Source organism: Lepidothrix coronata, unplaced genomic scaffold (assembly GCF_001604755.1).
Source record: "Lepidothrix coronata isolate B3197 unplaced genomic scaffold, Lepidothrix_coronata-1.0 Scaffold103, whole genome shotgun sequence".
NCBI lineage: Eukaryota > Metazoa > Chordata > Aves > Passeriformes > Pipridae > Lepidothrix > Lepidothrix coronata.
The window spans coordinates 2165862-2189065 of NW_016690283.1; the positions used below are offsets into that span (position 1 = coordinate 2165862).

General features: G+C 39.7%; 1 protein-coding gene across 18 annotated transcripts in view; it reads right to left on the bottom strand.

Annotated features, from left to right (window-relative positions):
• CLASP1 (cytoplasmic linker associated protein 1) overlaps positions 1-23204 on the bottom strand; it is a 175830-nt gene that overhangs the window by 68254 nt on the left and 84372 nt on the right. For 11 of the 18 annotated variants that reach the window (XM_017823514.1, XM_017823523.1, XM_017823520.1 and 8 more), the window contains 12 exons: positions 22347-22420; positions 21446-21538; positions 19983-20128; positions 19118-19253; positions 18342-18412; positions 17312-17371; positions 16520-16597; positions 14162-14329; positions 13323-13372; positions 11956-12126; positions 3064-3171; positions 1491-1517 (listed from right to left, as the gene is read on the bottom strand). In XM_017823514.1, coding sequence (XP_017679003.1) covers positions 1491-1517; positions 3064-3171; positions 11956-12126; positions 13323-13372; positions 14162-14329; positions 16520-16597; positions 17312-17371; positions 18342-18412; positions 19118-19253; positions 19983-20128; positions 21446-21538; positions 22347-22420 — 1182 coding nt within the window. Of the gene's footprint in view, positions 1-1490; positions 1518-3063; positions 3172-10267; positions 10292-11955; positions 12127-13322; positions 13373-14161; positions 14330-16519; positions 16598-17311; positions 17372-18341; positions 18413-19117; positions 19254-19982; positions 20129-21445; positions 21539-22346; positions 22421-23204 lie in introns of all 18 variants that reach the window. The other 7 variants (XM_017823518.1, XM_017823529.1, XM_017823528.1 and 4 more) reach the window with 4 other exon arrangements.

Genomic DNA, 23204 nt, shown 5'->3' on the forward strand with positions numbered 1-23204 from the left:
AGAGCTTGTGGAGGTGCCAGGACAGCCCTGTTGCAGCAATACGGAATTCACAGGCTGCTTCTACTCCTCACAAAGCAACACCAACGAGCCTGTGTGGAGAGCTGTGCTGCAGCTGCTGGCTTCTGGCACAGGTCACCTGCTGCAAAGGAGCTCAGGCATCTTCATTCTACACTGCGGTGGTGGCATTACTTTCCTACAATAATTCAGTGAAGGAAAATAAAAAAAAAAAAAAACAAACAAAATCCAACCAATATAAAAACCCCATCACATCTGAAGAGATCAGCACAATAAGGGTAAACCACGTGAGCCTGTCACATTTGTAGAGATGATGGCTTACTTAGGTCTGGTTGGTTAAATCTAAGCTATTAATTTTTCAGATGAAGAAAATTTTTAGCAAGTCAAATAGTTGGCCTGTTTTATCTTTTCTTCTCTGTTTGAATAGTCCATAGCAAGTTTACATTTCTTCTAAGCCTTGTTGTCTGCAAGAGAGTCTACTAACCAAGATTAATTTACATATTTACATTCCAGCTGCAGTAGATATCTCTACCTGAAACACTTTTGCTTTCTAATTCAGTGAGATGACTGATAATTTCTTTTTTTCCCCTCTGGGTCTTCATTTGCTAAGTTGTTTGAAAATTAAGTAATGCTAGCTTAAAGGTAATCATAAAGAAGTAATACTCTAAGAGTAATAGATTCAAGACTATTTTTATTTTTTTTTTTGCTTCTTCAGGTATATAGAGTCCCTGAAAATCTGCTGTTGCCATTACCATTCCTGACATTCAATTTATTTGCTAAAACATCCAGGAAAAGTATACTTGAAAAGGTTGCAAGAACATACTCAGGCAAGCTCACATTTTGAATTGATACTCATGTTGGTTTCTCTCTGAAAAGTACCTATGCATCTCACAAAAATTTCATTTCCAGATACTATTAGTACTAGCAAGAGTTAAAGACTGTTCTCCTTTCTTAATTTAAGAAGATATGCAATTCTATTAGTCTCATGGACAATGCCATAACACATGTATTATACACTTACTCGTCCCCTCCAATTTCTCAATCAAAGCCATTCTGAATCAATTAAATATACTCCAATACTGTGTGTGGTGCTGGCTCCATTCTCCCCACCCCCAAAGTGACAGATGCCAGTCTTACACAGAGCACCACAACCTAAAACCAAGACTCTTCTCAGGTACACTGCTGCGATCTCACTGATGTCAGCAGGGTTGCACTGAAGTAACTGGAAAAAGAATTTAGCACCTGGGGTTTAAGCTGCAGCAGTGAAAGTGCTTCAATGTGCAGAACATATGCTTAGCATGTTTGATTACTGGGAGAAAGCAAAGTCACCTGCCATACACATTTTGACTTATGACTTTAAGAAAATGCTTTTTAAGTCTCACGGTTAGGAGAGAATGAGGGACACTAAAAGCTTAGCAGTTAAAAAATGTGAAGGAAATAACATGAGAAAGCAAGAAAGGGAAAACATTTCTTACCACCAGCAGGATTAGCTGATCTCGATCCTTGATTATGAGGGCAGACCAAGGGACAGGCAAAAAGTGGATTAAAAGACAGCAAGACAATACTGCGTTCAGCATGCGGTTTATGCTATACACAATACAGACAGATTTATTTACAAACATGTCACTCCTAAAGCCTCTGCAGAATGCAGTGAGTTAATGTGCAGATGCAACTAAATTTCCCAAGGTTGATCAGCTACTTAGTAAAATGTCAACCAAGACACTGAGACTCAAGTTCTGCTCTAAATTACAACCCAGCCCAGTCTGAAAAATTTCAGCATCGTTACCCACTGTGTGGGCATGGAGAATTTGGTCCTGTGACTTATATTTGAATTCATAAATTATTTCAAGCAACTTGGCTTAAGGATAAAGAACACATCTGATTGGGCTAGGCTGGAAATGGGATTCAGCAAACTAGACCAAGGCAGCAAGTTCAGATATGACCATCCTAAATTTTCATAAGGTATTCTATAAAAAAAAAAGTAAGTCCATAATATCTGAAACCTTCGGATATTTAACTATTCTTTAAATACTTCTGAGACTTGTCTCATGCGGTCTGACCATTTTTCACCAAACTAAGTTTAGGAAAAAAGGGGTAATTTCTGGATTTAGATCAGTTTTAGGTTCAAAACTTAAGCAATCAATTTATATCAGCATACCTAAGCCCAAATATATCTTCGAGACCCCAATGTAAAGATTTTCATTTGGCCCTATTCTCAACATACTACTACTTTCTTCAGCTCTCTCAGCTTAACACAAGGCTACAAACTGCTTCTTCACCTCTCCAGCATGACAGAGCAAAGCAATGAGAGAATGAACAGAGAAGGGCTTTTAAATAAGGGTACAAAGCAAGACAAGTCCTCAGAACAGACAGATCCTTCCACAAACCCCATCTCCTCTTACCCACAAGGCTGAAAGTCCTCAAAACAGGGACTAGCCTTCTTCCTATCCTCAATTCCTTTTAAAGTTTGAGTGACAAAATTCTCCTTAGATGCACATGACAAACATGCAGCAGCACCATATGTGTGGCTCCTAGGGGAAAGCCATGCCTTGCCAGGAAGCCAGAGAGCGCAGATGTGTCATGTGAATCAAAGCAGAACCCTTTTACCCATATCTACACAAAATAGATAATGTCCTATTTTAAACTGATGCCAGATCCCATTAATTTTAGACAGCTCACGTGTCACACATACAGAAATAGAGTCACATAAGCAGGAGAAGCTTGGCAGAGCAAGACCCCAGGACAGCAGTCAGCTACAGCCACAGGGGGTGTCTCAGCAGGACTCAGTGCCAGCTATTTAGTTCTACAGATGACAGCGACATGAGATTCTGCTGCACAACCAGTAAATAATGGTAGCAACTTAGCACTTGGATTTGGGGCCCTCTCTGTCAGCAGGAGCACACACTGCCTACATGGGGATTCATTTTTTTACATGTCCAAACACTATTATCAGAAGTGAGCCCAATTCTCAGCTGACGCTACTGCAGTTCAAGAGAAACGTATTAATAACTGTTTGTTCTGCTCCCCCAGGAATAAAACAATTCTTACGCTGGGACTGGGAAACTACTTTAGCCCGGCTGCGGCCTCGAGTATCAGCAGGCGTCGAGGTGACACTTGTGGCACTGCCAGAGCTCTGTCTCCTCGTACGGATCCGACCTGGAGGAATGCAAAGACAATCACACTGTTAATAAAAGGCAGTAGCAGTGTCTAACACACTCTACACACAATTACCCAGGGTATACAAAAGAATTTTATAAGAAGAGGTAACACCTTTTATTGGGCTGGCTGAGACGCAGGGGAGGGAATGGAAACAGCCACAGTCCATGAGTCCAAAAACTTCTTTGCTCTCGGTAATGCTATCAGCCAGTTTAATTAAAAAATATTACCTCTCTATAGCCTTTGTTTCTGTTCTATAGTAGCTTCTTTACAAAGGATCAACAACAAAAAATGTCAACCTCCTCAGTGCAGCTTCCTATATCAAATTATTACTTTCTGAGAAGGTGATCACACTTTCAGAGACAGGTGTGACAGATGCCCTCCCAAATTCCATCACTGGGATTTCCAGCTAGGTGTTTGGTGCTTTATATCCTGCTCCCCCTGCACAGGATGGCATGCACTCCTGTGACACTCTGTCAATGCAGTCTGACCATGCTTTTATTTCAGGCTCATTGAATTTTCCCTGTTTACAGATCCCTCATATTTATCCAGAGATCAGTGTAACTTGACTTGTAATGGAGAGTCCCATTTAACACAATCAATGTTGTGGAAAAATGATTCTGTGTGCCTTCTCTTTATTTAAGCAGAGAAAGGGTATAAAGTGTTCTTGGTCCTTTTTCGGTCCTTTCCTCATGAAAAAGCCACAGACATTTGAGCTAGGAAAGATTACAGGGTCATCAGTTCACCCCCTTCCTGGGGCAGGGCCGTTTCCTACAGAACATTCTTTCCAGTGCTAAGCTTCAATTATCTGTCTCTAGTTAATGGGAAAGAAATGATAATTAAGAGTAACACAAAGAAAGCCTCCATCAGTACTTTTCAACACGTCCGTTCCCAGCCAAATCTGAAGTTGTTTCTCAGGACTCATGCCAGTGCTATCCTGCATTCAGAGGATGATTTCAAGTTTCAGGCACAATAATAAAAGAGAAAAAACCCATATCAGGTAAGGGAAGAGTCTAGACAACTGCACCCACTGGTTACAGATATTCATCTCCTGCCCTCTGTCTCTACCATAAGCATACAGAGAAATATGAACAGGGAGACACACATTTCCCACCCAAAAAAACCCAACTTCACATAAGGTACACATGCAGGACAAGACAATGGCAAGCAGCCCAGGCTGAAAAATTGGGAGCTACGTTCTTCTGTGAGCTCTCAAAATATTCATAACATGGTCTGCAAGTTTCTGCTAGACACAAAGAGACAAGGAGATGCTTAACTTTGAGAAGAAAGGCTAAACTTGTCTGCAAGGGAAAAAGCCTACAAGACAGCTCTACTTCAAACCTCTTCACCAGCACCTAGTTTTAAAACAGCTCAGTAGGCAAAATACAGGCATGTACATTCAAACAACTGCTTATAAACGAGACACAGAAGAAATCATTAGCATAAACTCAGAAAACACAAACAAAACTTTTTAATCACCGGCTTAACTAAACAAGCTCTGAGCACGTCCACATGGGTCCAGCAGTCACCAAACTGGCTGCTGAGGTCTTACCACCAGCAAGGCTGCAGTTCTCCTCTACTCTAGTACAGTCTTGCCTCTTACAAACAGTCAGCCTGATACACAACCAGAGGTAGCCCTAGAGCTTTCTGCTGGCTCACTCCCATCCCGTGCAAGTTTGGCACAACATAGCTACACACAGATGAGCAGAGCCACCCTGTGACTCGTTAACAAGGCATGGACCCCGAACCCCATCATGGGCTTTGAGGAAGAATTGCTTAGGGAAGGAGGCAGACAGATGTCACACTCTTGTCAGAAGCCTCAAGACTTCCCCTCATTTCTCACATCAGGAGGGCATCGTAGTAAGACAAGAAGTTAAACCTGACCAGTCTTAGGAACCAGTAATGGAATTCACTTACATCCTTCCAGAACGCCAACAGGAGGCCTTGGCATTACAGGAAGTCCTGGGGGGTAACTCAAGCTGAAATTCACTTTTACACAGAACAGCAGACATTACTGGAAGACATGTTTAGTGATATGTATGGGCCAAGAAAGGGTGAGAAGATACTGATGTCTCCTCTTATGCACAGACCACTTAAGATCCTCAAAATTTTCTGGATTTTTCTGCATCTACAAAAAAATTCATTTTTTTTGGTCTCCATCAGTAGGTGACTAAGAAGGAGAAAACTCGGACAATATGTATTCCACCTTAAGAAATACAAAGCCTAAAAAAATCTATAAAGAGAAACCAAGATTAGCTTCTGATAACAATTCTAGAGGCTTTAAAAAAGAAAACTGAAGAGTCAAACTTAATTAACATGTGATTATCAGCAGGATTAGAAACAGAGAACTCAAGTCCTATTCTGAAACCCTTGAGAGTTAGTGGACAGATTCCTACCAACTTCAGCAGTTTCTGAATGAATAAATGCCCAGGAACAAAATTCTGCCTCCTTTTGGAATGATAGATTTGCACACTGATTTTGGGCTAATGGGTGTCAGAGAGAACAATGTGGGACAAGGAGTTGCTCTCCCACAGGAGGAACAGAGTGCCAACACTGATACTGGTTTTCTCATCCTTTCAGACACTGCACTGGACTTGCATTGTGCAAACAGATTTTCACATATATTATACCAAGTACAGCATGCACATACTGTAGTTGCAATATGTAGATATAAATGTGTCTGCTACATTTCCCTAAGAATTTCATGTGCAAACAAGAGTCTGCATTTACACCCAAGAGTTATTTGCACATAGAACTATGCATGTGGCTTTATCTCTATCATTCTAACCGAGACAGAAAAACTAATTTCAAGCAGGACTGGAAAAAACATATCAAGTAAGTTATTTAGACTTTGCTATTGTTGTTAAACTCAAGCAAACACCTCCCCTCCCAAAACTTCTTTGCTTTCAAGTGGGTTTGTCTCCATATCTAGCTCAAACTGCAGATGTAGCAATCTATATTTCATAATCATTATTTTTCTGCTGCTTTTAAAAGCATTACTGCATCCTGACAACAGCAGCACAGCAAAGGAACAGATAAAGACTGCCCCAACTAGTTTCCAAAAACCATAAAAGTATTTCCATAAAAGAGCCCTTGATCTAAATTTGATACGTGACACATTGGTTGGTACAGAAAGGATTTTGAAAGACTTCATGCAAATGCTTTGTGTTAAGAAACCATTTGTGGATTTTTTAGGCAGTTTTGGTTTTATTTCTTGAAGTTACTGTCATTTTTACAACAATGGTTCAGAATCAACCCTGAAATGTCTAACATATGTTAAAACCCAGGAAGGTTGTCTTGGTTTTTTTTTTAAAAGGAACAAGTGAAGTAAGATTCTATGATAACATTTGTGCTTTACAAGAGGCTTCACCTGACAGCATTGCTCTGAGCTCTTCTGAGTGGACACTGCACCATCCCCATTCCTCAGAACAGACATGGGCTTTGTGACACTCAGTCTGTGCATTACACTGAAGAAAATGGCTTTCAAATAGTCTAGAAATGGTATGTTATAGCTCCACAACTCAGTTTAATCAATTCCGTGTGTGAATAGTGATACCAACAACCACACAAGTTACATATGGAAGCACTGGGATGATAATGGTCTCTCCACGGATCAGGTTAAAGCATTTAGGGTACCCAGAACTGAGTTTTTGCCCCACTTGCAGAAAAACATTACTGAAAGAACCTCTAGTACCCCCTATATGTATCGCTGCTAAATGTCACATGGACATCTGAGACACAGATCAATTAAAAACATGCTTTACATATAAATCTGTAAACAACTTTCTACAACTACCACTGGAATGGTTACCATGCATATTCAGCACTTGTCCAACATTATATTAGTGTAACACCTGACTCTGCACCACAGTTTTCCCCAAGAAGGAACTGATTCTTACTGGAAAGCATCAGATTATGCCATCTCTAGGTTTTGCACAAGAACTCCCTCCAAAGCAGAGGACTTAGTAAACAACAGTTGCTCCACTTTGCCCTACAGAAATAAGCACGGGCAAAGCAACTCAGCACTTGCAAAGGGATGGACCAAGAGAAGTAAGAAACCTGCTACCTGAGCAGTACCACGGTCAGTCACCACTTTGAAAGAAGCCTTGCCCTTGAGGACAAGGGAGAGCTTTAAGGCAGAGAAGAAATCAGGAATGGTGATTTCTTTAAACTTGTGTTACTCCCAAAGCCTGTGATAATGCACTCAAGGTGTCCAACTGAGCCTAAGTTATCTGAAAATTATAATGAAGCACATTTTATTGCCTTTGTGGTGAATAATAAAAACTATTGAAAATTGTGCCACTGATTGTAGAAACTGCTGATTTTGTTTTAAACTTGCCAGTTTCAGGTCAAACCAGCATTTATGCTTCTCCCTTTAGGGAAAGGTTTGACTTTATGCTCACTTTGAAAAAAGGCAGCCAGATAACAGAAATGCTCTGCACCATTATTCTGTACTGAAAGTCAGCATTATGCACCTTTTTAAAACATTCCTTGAAAATCCACTTCATGATAAAACACGCAGAAACTTTTCTAAGGTTTCCTTTTAATCAGGTATAACAAACATGGCACAAGCGCTACCTCCCCAGCACTAGCTGTGAAGTACCGATCAATATAAAGACTTTATCTCTTTTGAGGTTTCTGTGTGCAAAGCCCTTAATGAAGTTCAGGGAATCATGATTGCTTTGACTGCCCAGACCCCATACATGAAGGGTCTGGGCAATCAAGGCATAACTGTGTACTGCATGAAGACCTGCACAGATTTCACTGGTATACAGACTCACAGTACCTTTCCATAAGGAAGCACATTTCAGCAACATTTGCCAGTTGGGATGCCACTACTTAAAACCAAAGGACTGACACTCAACTCAACTTGTATTCTTGTTACTGGCACAGGCTACTCTATCTTACTCCTGGTTTGAGCTGCCTGGCTCCTCACCAAACCACTGAGGAGAACCGAGGGCAAAGCAGATTGGAACTGCCAAGTCCACACAATGCTGGCTCCGGTTGAGGGGAAGGTGCAGAACTTTTACACTGTAGCTACAGAAAGCCATGATGGGAACCAGACTGCAGATTCAATGTCAAGCTGAACCACACAAAAAAACACGGGGATTTTCTCTTAAAGACTTACCGGTGACCTGCAAAAAACCCCAAACAAACCACAGGAGCATGGCTGTATGTGGCACTTCTGCTTTATATTCTGTTTCCTCCTGTATTTCCAGAGCAAGAGGATGTTTTTCTCTTCCCCCACCCTCTTAATTTTTACATTTATGTCAAGAATATAAAATTTTGCAATATCAGAGAGTTGGCAGAAGACCTTTCTCAGCCTTCATCATTCAGTGTAGGACACACTAAACCCTGAATAAAGGTTGTTTTCCCCTGAGCCATCTCAAAGGAAAATAAAGATGAAGAGTTTCAAACAGTGATTTACTCCTTCAAGTACTCTGGCTATTAGTGTACTGTGTTGTTATAATTCTCCCTGATCCTCACTGTCCAAAAAAAAGAGAATCCTATAGCAACAAAATATGAGATTCGGTATTTAACGCTAAGGGGATGGCAAACTCCATTTTTGAAAGTTCATCTCAATCTTCCTTGTCTTAAGCAACTTGCTGGTTTCTATTACAGATTTTTACCAAATCTGATCTGCTTCAAATGTAACTGAATTGAAAACAATAACCAAGTAAAAACCCCACCCTTTTGCTTTAGGGCAATAAAGCATTCAATAAGCTAAAAATAAAGGTATTCCACAGGACAGCTGTTGTAACTTGCTTACACAAATACTATCACAGCTAAAGAGAGGACTGAGAACTGCATAGGGTATTCCATAAATTAACATTAAACCTTAAACATTTCAAAGCTAGGCCAGAAATAGAAAGGTTTGAGAACTGGGATGAAAAGAAGATAAAAGGGTCAACAATTAACAAAACCAAAAAGCTCAGTATTATAACAACTCAGAATTTTCATCCAATTCATGACTGATTTAGAAATAGAGGTGTTTAGGCCAACTTCATATTCCTTATCACTGACAGATCACAAAGCACAAACACTTGCCCGAGATGCAGAGCCAGTTCACCTCTCAACACTAAGTACCATATTCAGAAATGGTACAGACCTTCCCCTCTAAATAATAAATCAATGCATCAATAGTAGTCAGGAAAATAATGTGTCACAACAGTACAGTGGCACTTCTAAGACCACCACATCCAAATACAAGCAGCTATCGAGGATACGAGCACAGTCTCACAAGACAGTAGTAGATCCCTCGAAAAGAGACTTGCATTGGAAGAAAAGGGGTTCGTTGGGGGATGTAGTTTCTTCATTCTATGTAGAAAACATTCTTGTTTTCAACTCCTGTCTACCTCAGAAAAAGTGATTTCCCAGTGATCTTTTTTTGCTTGAGAAAAAAGAAATAAAGAACAAGTTCTGACAATGAGCCAGAGGAACAGACTGGGATCCTTCCCAAACTAGCAGGCTCAGTGTTCTAGTAAAAAAAGTGCCTTTCCTTCAACTGTCTTCAGTGTAAGCCATCTCAGACAGTTAACAACAAAAAGAGAGCTCAGGTTTAAAGAGGTTGACTAAATATTCCTTCCCTAGAGATCATTGTTTACTGTCCTCATTTTTCTGCCATGTGATTATCTCATTCAATTCTCTCACTGCCCAGTCTCTTCCCAAAAGCATTTGGCAGTTGTGACCTGAGCTTTGGATGGAAAAACACAGCAAACCTTTACACATCAAGGAGCAAGAAATCACAAGCCTTGTGTTGGGGTTTTTTTGTTGGGTTTTGGTTTCGGTTTGGTTTATTTTTTCAGTTTGGGCACAGGTCACCTTCAACCAAAAGCAGCGCTTTAAATACAGAAACCCACATACAACTCTGACCAGAAGTCAAGTCATAAAAGCAAACTAGGGCTTATTAGCAGGGAGGAGCTCAAAGAGAAAGTGAAGAATACCCCATGGCATCAAAATGAGCAGGACAACCATGCAACACTTCATGCAGGTCACCAGTGAACATGGATGAGAACCAGATAACACTTTGAGAACAGAGACCAGGCAGGGCAGTACGACTGTGGACACACCTCGGTTACACAGAGAGACTGCTTACCCTCGGGTTTACTGGTAGTACCATCTTTAAGCAAATTAAAGAAAAATAAGGAGAGGGTTAATAGGGAAAAATCAGTAACATCAACAGAAGCGGGCACTATATATTAGCTCCATAAATATGCAAAAAAAATTAATACAATTAAAGAGATGAAAAAAGTTTGACTGTGCAGCAAATCAAACCTGGATATATCTGAAGAAAACACTTGCAGGTTTTCCCTCCTGCAATAACCAACCTTTGCCAAACTCAATTTTCATTGCTTGCCTCACCATTTCTCTCATGGGAATGTGAAGATGATAAACATCCCTGCAAGTTCAAAAGGAAGCAGGGTCCTTGAGGAGCAGCCATGTTTGCATCACTTAGAGTGAATTTGCTGCTTTTCTCCTACAGTCTAGTTTAAGAAAAAGACTAACTGTATTCAGTCTCTCAGCTTCAAGGATCAAGTTAGCTTTAAGTAGGTGCTTCCCCCCTCTTCCATTGTTCCTCATGGCATGACTGTTTGAAGGCAGTTTAGCCACTGAAGCCAGTGCACAGCACGACTCAAAAATGGCTGCACGTGCAAGCCCAAAAGCACAGGATCAACTTCACATTCTGTATTATGTTTCCACTGCGATGTATCTACATCTTGAAACAAGTATGAACAATTTAAATCAGAATAAGAATTCAGCTTCTGAATTGAATACAACCAACACGTCTAAGCCAAGGTAAAATATTTCAGATATGAAAGAGACCGGTCTCAAAAAGGAATCTATAGAAACCATCCCTACATAATTCACCAAGTATATTTTATCAGATTAAAGACCAAATGCCCTACACTAAGGAGAAGAAACTTCTCAACTGACTCAGGAAGATAACCTATAGTTTAAATCAAGACCACAGATTCCTGACTTTTCTCCCTCCTGTAAAAGTAAGTTGATGACAAGTCTGGGATTACATTAGTATGAAACTAGCAGAATGAGAAACTAGCTCAGATGATCAGCTCTGTTCACAACAGAGTTGAAGCTCAGCAAATATGATGTCAATCACTGCCTTGCATTTCCTCCTCCGTTGACTTCTCCAATGGTATCTCCAGGAGAGAAAGATCCAATGCAAAGTGTGTTGTAAGAAACCCTGAGGTACCTGAAGGTGATATACAATGCTCTGAGAGAATCATGTGACACATGGCTATAATCCAAAGAGTTAGTATAAAGAACAGATACTTATATCCTGTCCGGCGGAACAGTAAGGCTGACTTCCTCTTGCTTCTGTATCACTCTCTTTTGTGAAACAGAAAGCGATCAAACTCACCTAAGATGTACTACTCAAAGCATAAAACAATTAATGGAAAACCAGTGTCAGGAAAGGAGGGAAGGAGAAGAAGGAAAAGAGACAGGGGGACATGTCAAAAGGAACTGAGTAGTAAGTATTCTCCTCAGCAACGTCCCAGAACCATAATAAGTTCTGCTTTTCCCCAGAAAGAAGAGATGCAGACTATTATACAATTCAAAACCTATGAAGTTGCTTCAAGTTAGTTCTGTTGTCATTTTTTTTCCTTAATCCCAAAGGGCAAGAGATCACACACTGATCCTGGAGAGCTGGGAACTATCTTAAAGGTATGTTCTTCTAGTTAGAGTTTAATATTCCAGCAAAACTGTGAGGCACTTTCTTCTACTAAAGAAAGCTGACTGCCAGAGTAGAACACGTAGATTTACCTAGTGATGCGTATGACCCTGGGGGCAAGGCTGCAGCAGAACTGAAGGGGGTGGATGCTCCAGAAGACGTCACTTTTGACTTGGCACTAGCTGCTGCATTCACATCGACGTCACTGCGGGATCGCTGCAGAGATCCTGGTGTTGACACAGATTTTGTACTTACTGTAGATGCTGCAGATGGGAGTGGGAGATCCAGAATAAAGAAGATTAATTTTTTGAGCTGTGTGCTTCAAAGAGCCTGACAAGCAGTTTAAAGTACTATTTTTAACGCTCCCTGCTGGTACTGAAATACCTCAACTAAGAATGCTTTATCAGGGCAGTGAGGGCTTCCCCACACTGCATGCAAAGATATTTCATCAATGCTGACCTGATGCTACCTCTAAGAACTTTATCAGACACAAGCCTAAATGGTAAGATCAAAAAGGCTGTCAGGCCAGTAAAAAGACATTTCTAACAGAATCTAGATGGGAAAGTTCAACCACAATACCCATCACTGGCTTGTGAGTTGCTGGCCGAAACAGACCTTCAGGTCCTTCAGTTCAGGTTCTAATAACTTCCTTCACAACACCTCATCTTCTCAAGAGGATCGTTGTTTCCATCACTTGTTGATGCTCACCCACTTAAGCATGAAGCTTGACTACTCAGCTGCAAGCAAACATGCATTTGTGTGCACAGTCAAGTAGGTTACACAACAATACCTCCTTGAATCAAAGGTCTCAGTAGGGTGTAGTGTATAGACAAACCAGCCAGAACCTGATCTTGGTCAGGTGTAGAAGGCAGCTAATCTTCTACCAACAAAGTCTTGACTATTATATTTTATGTTAAAATGTATTATTTAGATTATTGTATGCATTTACTTAGGACAGAAAAGCTGTACCTAAATATTCCATCTGACAGTAAAAATAGATTAGCAACGAGATGGAATTTAACAATGTAGGACTTGTGTGCAGACACCTCCAGTAAGCGCTGAAACCACAGAGAATTAATGACAGAAAATTGTTAAACTGAAGGCACCACTAGACTATGTAGCTGTAGATCTTAGCATCAGCAGCAGTTTATTTGAGTTATTACACAGCTAAACATACCTTGGCTACAATTTTCAAGGCTTTTTAGGCTTCCCTTCAGGTGTAAGCAATTACAGATTTACTAACATCCTTTAAAAGCATCATTTTATCAGCAGCTGATGCACAAAATATGGTGTAAAATCCAAAACTATTTAAAATTTTTACATTCTAAGCTGCCATTTTAGGGAGCATTAAACAGTGATCAAAGTTTTTCTTTGCTTATCACAATGTCTGATATTTTCATTCTAATCCATCACACTTCATCAGCAACATCCAAGCATATTTTCCAGCTCCTGTTCTCACCTCTAGATGTAGTACTTCCAGTAGGACTTCTTTTGGCAGACAGTGGACGGCTGGAAGTTAATATAAATATTTATTAAAACAAAAGTACTATTTCTTAGTCATCAGAAGCAATGCTACTCTGTTCCCTCAGTACACAACTAAGTTAATAAGAAGTTATTTATATACAGAAAGAGATTAACGAAGCTTGTTCAAGAATAAATACAGCACCACCATGACATTTGTTATAAAAGCACTAAGAAATAAATTCATATTCATATTATTTATGTAAGAAGAGATTTTTAAGAACACTTTTTGTAGCTTTAAAAAGTTAAACCAATAAATTTTTGATATCATATTACACATAAATCACAGACATTTGGAGTCTAAGTTAACTGTATCTCTAAGACTAGCTAAAATACATTCAACAGAAGAGTTAAATATTGACTTTGTAGTTACAACTCCAATTTAGTTTAGTCATTTCTTGTCTCTTGTATGGATAGAAGCAGACTTATACCTCTAGGATTAATGCGAAATGCAGAACCTAAATCCAGGCACTATTTTAAGCACACCTGAAAGGAATGACTAACAGTATCTGCTGAGCACAAACAGCTTCCTAGAAAATTATTTATGGAGTCAAGATAATGATTATATTTTTAAAGCCAGTAAGCAGTTTTGCTGGCTTTTTATTTTCATATAACGTTAGTTAAAAAAAATTATAATATATATTTTGGAGTAACCAAGTGTAGAGTCCAAATGATGACCAGATGAGACAAAGCTATGAGATGGCTCCCTCCAATTCAGTGGAGCTGTCTGTCTGCAGTTGTTTAAATCAAGAAGCAGTGAATGACACAAAGACCTACTTGAGACTCTCCTGGGAGCTGGAGGAGGAGCGATCTGACTGTGGCAAGGACACGATGCTGTCAGAGTTCTTCAAATGTGACTGCAGGGCCTTCTGGTAGGAAGACTCCAAGGTGTGGTACAAATGCTCTGCCTCTCGGCTGAAGTGACTGTGGAAACCCCAGTAACACCTGAAAACAAGGCACGATACTGTGAGCAAGCCCTTGACATGTTTTAGGGGGCAGTGGAGCAAAGGTACAGTCAGAGCCCTTTTCACTACTGCCATCAGTGGGCTCATTAGCCCAGGCATTTCAACCATCTACTGCCCTGTGACACATTTAAGACATTTCCCTTTTTTCAACCCATTGTATCACTCAAGCAGCTACACGGAAGACAAACCAAATGAAAGAATCACTTGGTGTATTCATTGTAAAAACACAAGTAGCCAACAAATCTTTATTATGGAAGGAACCCTCATCCCTCCAGCTGTCTACTGTACATATAAGATTGCAGACCCACTACACTGATATTAGTTTGGGACTGGGTGTTCAAGAGCTACTTCAAGAACAGACCAAAGGCAGAACACACATGCATGGGCCTGAATCAGAAAAGCACCAGGTGTTTTATTTCTTAATTTTAACAGTTCTCCTAGAATGCTGCAGAGACATATCTCTGTACTGAGTTGAGGCTGTTGACAGTGTTTTTGGGAAGAAATAACAAGGAAGAGAAAAGAGGTGCTCCCATGGACTTCAAATTAGTGCCATGCTAAAAATAAAAGAGCATTTTAAGATAAGGGAAGAATTCCTCTATAGTCCAAATCTCCTGGTTGATAGCCAAACACCATTCACTCTCAGTACAAAGGAGATGAAGACTCTCAGTACTTTTCAGGGGGCAACTAATGGGCAGTTTAAGAGTACAATCATTAGCTCAAATGAATCAAGAATTGTTTGTGTGTGACAGCCAGTCCTCAGAGAAGCCACATACATTCTCACATCACTAGAAGAAAACAAATTTCTGTCTTACAATCAGCCACACTGCTATTTAATAAACATGGGAAGAGAGAATTAAGCATGCTCTCTGAAGTCTCATGCCATTCTCCTTGCTGTCTATTCAGATTAACTAGTCACCTGTTGTGAAGTCTCAGTGACTACTGTAATTTTCAGTGATGGACACACTGCCTTTTCAAAAGGATTTAAGTAGTCCTAGTGTGAAACACCTCTGCCTATAACAGAGCATTTAGATTGATGAAATTTATTGTTCATTGATTTCATGTTTTACAGCAGCCTCTTTCTGAAGAAAAATGTTCCTGTAGTGTTCTGTTCAGAAGAGCATGATCCTGGTATATCAGCATACTACCATAAGCATGACCAGACCACTGGAAATGCATAAGATCTTCAACAGAAGAAAATTAATTGTAAATATTAAAATTTCCTATAGATAAACACAAAGATATTGTTTCAGTGTCATAAAATACTACCTTTATTTAGGGTACCATTTAGCAGTGTATAAGCACAAGGACTTTTATTTCAACACTAGCAAATAACAATAGAATAGACTATTTCAATTCGATGGGACCTACGTGGAACATCTCGTTCAGTTGCCTGACCAATTCAGAGCTGATCAAAAGTTAAAGCCTGCTGTTAAGGGCACTGTCCAAATGCCCCTTAAACTCTGACAGGTTCAGGGCATTGACCACCTCTCTAGGAAGCCTGTTTCAATGTTTGACCACCCTCTTGGTAGAGAAATGTTTCATAATGTCCAGTCAGAACCTCCCCTGGCAGAGTTCTAAAGCATTTCCACACATCCTATCATACTGTGCTTGATGTACCCCAAGCTGGGGTTTGCCCTCCTGGCTGACTTCTAATCAGCAGCTGTCAGCCAGCAGTCCCAGATCCCTTTCTGCAGGACTGCTCACCCAATTTACACTTCTGCCCAGCATTACTGTCTTGTATACAGGCCAAGAAAGAAAAAAGGTATTAGTAATAGTATATTTATATATAATATGCTTGTGTACTAAACAGAAATCTCAGTTAGTTGCAAGCAACTCAAACTTCAAAAAGAAAGATGAGGTTACTAGTTCTCAACTCTAGACTGTTAAACAAGGTAAGTAAGCATTTTACCTGCCCAGATAGAAAAAAAAAATATTACAAGAACAAAGTGAAATAAGCACCATTACAAGATGCAATACACATAACTCAGCCCTGTATGATCGCCTGCTATGGCCTCTCCTGCGGAAACACACACTCCCAAGCCAAGGGAAAAGTTACCACCAACTGAAGTCAGAAGACTTGCTTGGACTTGTGTTTCAAGCATGCAATACCACTGGCTAACCATACAACAGGGGCAAAGAAGGGGAGGAAAATCAGACACCTTCCACTTACTTCCTTGCCTCTATCCTGGCTTCAGAGTCTGCATCATGAATTCCCTTCTTTATTGTTTCAGCTAACACTGATATGTGTCTGAAATAAGAAAGAAAACATTATCCAGCAGTTCAGAAAGATAAGCAACACTTATAAACAAACGACTGATTTGATTTTGCCTTGGTCTCCAAAAACAAACAGTTCATCACATCCTCCCATTTTGATGTAAGATCCTTTGTAATCTTTATTTATTTACTCTAACAAGACATTTTTATTTCACCCACACTGCTGTCTAGGAAATGGCAAGCAGCATTCTTCATAGATCTTTACTTAGCTATTCAAACTGCCTGGTTCAAAAACTCTCTCTTAAGCCTTAAATAGTCTTGCACAGTCTAGGGCTAAGGAAATTGTGTCCCAGTCTCTTCTCCCACAATTACTTTAACTGGTCATTAGTTTGAAGTAAGGTAGAAGCCTCAAAAGCTCCTGATAAGATGTGTAGTAGCCTTCACCTCACATCTCACTTCAGGGTGCAAAAGGAAAAAAAAGTTTGTTAAAAAAAATAACTGAATTCACGGATTTGCTCAGCCAGGTTTTCCAAGGCTGGCATAGGAAACACACTCACCAAACTCTGACTGACAGAATTACAGGGACAAATGGTGTGTGTGCACATAAGTACGTGCTTTTTTTGGTAGCCAAAAAATCTCTACTAGACCTACCTGATACAATCTTAACCTCCTAGATTATTCTTTCTCCAGAATTAACCTCCTCAGATATAGGCAGGAGAGAACTAACCCACTTGTATTCAGAACTTACCTTTCTAGGGAGTGTGTTTGCCACTCCTGCAACAGCAAGTCTAAAAATTCGTAACAGCGCCTGAGAGAAGAGAAAGAAGAAATGTCGAGTTAAATTAATCTGGGCATGCTGGCTTTGCCATCCCCAACTCTGAACAGACATCTTTTGTTAGGAAGCTTTTTGGGACATCAAAATTCAGTGTAGACCCCAATAAAAACATCAACATCTCTAAAAACACCATTAATAAACAGTCTGAAGTATTAACTGCAGGCAGCTCACTATAGAGAAGTCTGTAGAGAGGCCTTGACATAAAACAATCCAGGAAGCCCCTTTTTCATTAAACAGGATAGGAGGCCAGAAGATTCATGCTGATACTTTGAACCTGTTAGTTCAAGTTTCACACAGAAATTTCACCATTAGCTTCATGTGGGGACACTTTCCAACTTTAATCTCCCTTCCTCACTTCAAGAAACTAAGGCACAAGCGCGCTGAAATGACTTCAAGGTTTGTCACCAAATGCAGCAACAACAAAGCTCTTCCTTTTGTCTAACTAGAACAGAACTAGTTCATCTATGTGGACGAGGTAAGTCTCCCAGCCAGGTAGTGGACTGAAGTGCTCAGATTTTAAGGGCGGAGAGCACCATTAGCACATCCAGTCCAACTTCCCTTCCAAATGATGCTATCACAGAAGACTACTACTGCTACTGGCTCAAAGAAAACACATAACAGCTAAGAGTGGGGAACAGGAATGTGTCCATAAAAAAGCCAAAATAACATGATGTTACAACAACATGTAAGCATAAAGATTAGTTTAAAAAACATTTCTCTTTGAGGAAAAATGCCTTTTCCTCTCTGCAGTGCTGCAGTTTATACAGGACAGCTGACTTTGAATTTGAACCCAAATCACGGGGGAGAGTGAGGTTCATGTTATAATAAGTGAGTGTCTGTATAAACCATTTTCACAAATAACAGCAAATACATTTGCATTATCAGAAAACATATATAAACTCATTTACTGGTAAAACCCAGTAAATTCAAACTAAATTCTCACCTTCTAACTGCAACAGACTTGGAGGTACAATTACTGGTTATGATGGGTATTAACCGAGGGATGTGCGTATGCTGGAAGAAAACAACAGAAACAGGAAGAAATCTTTACATCACAGTTCTCCAGAACGAAAGACCACCTCCTTCAGCCACCTGAGCCCAGTATTCAGATACTTCTTGCAGTTCAATTCTTAAAAGCAGAACTGCTAAATAAAGCAACATTAACAAATATGGATAGATTTTTATTATTAAAGATGTATTTTATCTGCTATATTTAACAGATACTTTATTATCTTCTATAATGACAGGCCCCAGTGAGTCAAGGAGCTAAAGACACTGCAGGAGAATCTAAATTGCCAGTGGTGACAACTTGAGAGACATCAGGCTACCTACAGATTACCCAATAAATTACTAAGCAGAAGCCACTGCTGTGAACTAATTGTTTTATGAAACCTGAACTGTCTGTGAGGTACTGTAGAGCATAATTAAGAGGATGAGACTGTGCTGCAAGGCAGGTTTAAAACCCTCTCAAAGAAAAAAGTTTGCTCAGCTCTTAGAGGGATCATAATATCTTGCTCTGCAAAAGGAAACATTTTTCCTACTATTTTGGCAGAGCTTAACAAATAAGGCTGCACGACATCCGAGACAGCCAAGCCCAGCACAATCGGAAAAGTAGATTAGGCATTTAATCTAATTTTCATTGCAGCAGCATTCACATTTCATCAGAAACATTGCAGTATTTGGAAACTGTAATATTGTTCCCTTCTGATGTATACTTACTCGAATGATTAATCTAACTGCTACAACACCAGAAGTGGCCATGACTTTGGCACTATTCGGAATTAGATTAAAAATTGTTGGCATGATGGCTTCTGCCCCATGGTCAAACTTGTTTCCCAGAACTGATGACAAATGTCTGAAAAACAGAATGAAGTCATGGTGATAAGTGAGCTGAAGATTAAGCAAGTCAGACTTCGACAGAACATCTGACATAAGCACATCTGACATCTCAATCTTTGCAACTGTCATCTCTTCTCTGACTCCAAAGGACAGAGTTCCTTTGCTTTCATTTCAAACTTGTGCTCTACATTCACCTGAACCCTGAGAAACAGTAAGATCAGCATAAAATAAAGTAACTAGCACAGTTAAAAACTTATTATCAAACAAATGGGATCATGGTTATAGAATATTTTTTTCAGTTAGTTTATATTATAACTGAAACTCCCTATTTTGCCTTAATATGCACAATTTTTTTTAAAAAATGTTAGAAACACTGAAGCACCCTGTTTCTTGAAACATTCCAAAGGATAGACCAACAAAAATAAAAACTAGCTCAGTCTGAACTGGAACAAAACATATAAATTTTCAGCTTTATTGTTCAATCCTTCCCTAATATGCATGAAGGCACAGCCTGATCACTAATTCTGCATATCTGTAATCAGCATTGTTTAATACTGAGGAACACAGCTTGGCAGAATTACAATTAGTGGCCTACATGGATGTGCTGAAACAACTGTAGCAAAATCATTTTCTACCTCTAACAGTCTAGAACTAGCAGCAGGAGTTGCATCCTAATTGTGTTTTGACCACTGTCTGTTCCTTTTTTCTACATCACATTTCAAGCACACATGGAAAGTAAACTTACCCCAACGTGATACAAGCCTCTCGTACTACTTGAGACCGTAGATCTTTAGCAGATAATTTAAATGCTCCATCCAAAAGCCTTAAGTGTTGGAAGAAGTTATCATATTCTGCAGCTCCAGCCAAAAGTAAGGAGCGGATCTTTTTCAACTAAGAAAAAGAAATCAGTGACTGTTAATGAGGGATAAATATAAGAAAAATTATGTTCTGGGTCAATATCTGGTTTCCAGGGTCCTTGTACACTACTCCTGAACATGCATTGAGGAACTTGATTCTTGATGTCCAAGCAATTTTATTATTTTGTATCTTATATTCAACTCATAGGTTAACATACTAAGTAATATAATATAAACGCATTAACTTACAGAAATCCAGAAGTGTTGCATATAGCTACTCAAACTGTATTATCAATAACACAAATATTAGTTTTTAAACCAAAAGACATCTTAAATATTCCCCTCTGTTCCCCCATTTACAACAGCTTCTAAAACAGGTCATCTCATAACTGACTCATATATTTAAAAGATATCTAGACCTAAAGGGCATGGCTCACACCCAGGTCTGAGTAATACTGACTTATATCTATAATGTGCCCATTGACTTCATTAAAACAATTATCTGGCTCTAATAGAAGTGGAGCCCTGACCCCGAAAAATGGGAAATTTTCTATTAATATTACAGGGATCACCATCTCACCCTACAGACATTTCTCTGGACACTCCACAGGCCCTCCTGTACACCATTGCACCCGCACATTGCCTCGATTCAAGCACGCTCTCAGTACAGAAATAAAATTAAACAAAAGTAAGCTGAATCAGCACAGTCTGCCACTCAGATCTGCAATACAGGATTTGACAGAAGTCACTATACAACACTGATGAAAGTCTACTGTGTAGACAAGACCATGCATCTATTCATATTATGAAAACACAGCTCACCTCAGCAAATAAAACTCAGTCTTGACATGCAAATAACATCCAATTTTCCACTTCCACATTTCCCACAGTCATATTTATTTATTCAAAACCTAAGTGTGTAAATTCTTTCTGAATTATTTCACACCTCCTTTTGCAGAAGTATAAATAAGTTCTCTGCAATCCAAGTCATTTTCTGCCTTATGAGGTAAGTTTTAAGATATTCTGAGTATGACTTTTGATATTTTGATTGTAGCATCTGCTAGCAAATTTCTAGCTTTACATCTGGATTTGCTACATGACTTCCAGTTTAACCTGATCCTGCCTCAACAGATTCTTGTATATCAAATAGCATACTCCCTCACAGATGTGGTTTAAATTCAGTCTCATAAGGAAATATTTCCCCCCAGTCTGGGGGAATATAACAGGTGTTCATCACTAAAACTACATTATGGCCTTACCCTGAGGTTATCCCAGTCCCTTATTCATGGGATTAAGCTCAGTATAGAAAAACCTTCTATTAAAAGAGATCATATTTAAGTTCACTACTTACCGCGGAAACTCTCTGTTCCCAGTCATGCTTATCATCTGATAGTATCTCTCTGATTTTGTTTATGGATTCCTCAAGATCCCGGCTGGAATAAATCTACAAATTGAAATACAGAGCAGCACCATAATGCAAGATTTATTCCAGAAAATCAGATCACTTCCCAACAACATTCTTATTCCTTTGCTCCTCAATGCTTAAACATCATGTGCTACAAGTGGCTTTGCATAATGCACAGAGTTTATGCTCACCACCTGCAATCAAAAGCTACAAAATTATCACAAGACGATTAAAGGTTCATCTCTTATTATTTTACTACAATTACACAATTTAAAGTAGCATTCCTGCAGCTACCAGTGGCTATATTTGTCAAGACCTACAAAAGATCATGAGCGGACACATGTGCAGTTCAGCCGTCCCAAACACAAAGCTCTGGTGAAGGAGAGGGGATACGTGATGCATCTCAGTTATCCAGCCAAATAAGCAAACGTGCACCGCCCAGCTGTCACACTCACACAGCACCAATCCCTGAGACACAGGTCACCTTTTGCCTTTAGTTCCCAGAGGGTACAGATGAGATGGAGAGTGGCTCCTGCTGATTTAAGCCTTCACTTGACCAGACTGCACTGTGCAGAGTGCACATCCAGTTCCAGCCCAATATCCAGTCCTGTGATACCTCTATCACATCACTCCCACCCCCATTCCCTCTGCTTCTGAGGATTTCACAGGAACTACCGGCAGATACCATCACTTAAAACTTGCCTCCCTTGAACTTCTAACTTGCTTCCCCTTTAAAGAAGATTTGTTAACATCACAACGAATCACAATTTGCTGATGATTACCATGAGATCCTCTATCCATCTTCTGCTTTTTAGTACAGTGTGGTTTAACATGTAATTCTACCTACCTGAACCGTTGGGACATCTTCAAATGCCTTAATGAAGTCTTCTTCATCCACAGCACCTGCTCCCTCTTTGGCTGCTGGCACACAAATTAAAAAGCCTTTTCAATCTTCTTATCAACAAGAGAATCAATTAAGAAACCACCAGCTATCAAGGCACTTAATCAGGAGAAAGTTCACTATCCATGCAGCCTCAGAGTGCTGCAGATGTAATGAAAGCAGAGACAGGGAAATTCAATGCCAGGCACAGGCTAGACATTCATGGCATCCTTCAACTCATAGGCACAGAGGGCACATTAGGGAAGTCATTATAGTAATCACTCAACAGTTAGGGGACACAGTCTGAAAGATGAAAGGGAATACTTACTTTAATTATATGGGAGATTTTATTTTAAAGATTCAATCCCATCTATAATAGATGAAGGTGGAGATCTGACAGGTGCACAAACAGACGAATTATAAGGAAGATAAATAGTCTCTGGAATACTAATCAGATTAGAGACTGTCTGAGATAGGGAACTTTCTCCATTTCTCTAGGCCACATGTAGAATTACAGTCACATGTAGAATTATTGCTTGCAGTTTTCTTTCTGTGCCTTCATTACCAGCAATGCCCAAAGGTCTTAGAAGCAAGCCAGTGTGTCAGTTTTAGGTTGCAAGGGCTAAAGTTTAGCATGTAGCTGTAAGCAGCCTGTCTCAGATCAGTTAGAGTTGCAGCTATAAAGGTTTAAAGAACACTGCAACACTGACATGATTTACTCACAGCCCTCAGCGCACCACCACACACATCCAACCTTTCAAAAATGCAAAATACATTATAGGGGTTTATCCGACCCGACTTTGGCTGTGGCACACAGAGAACACA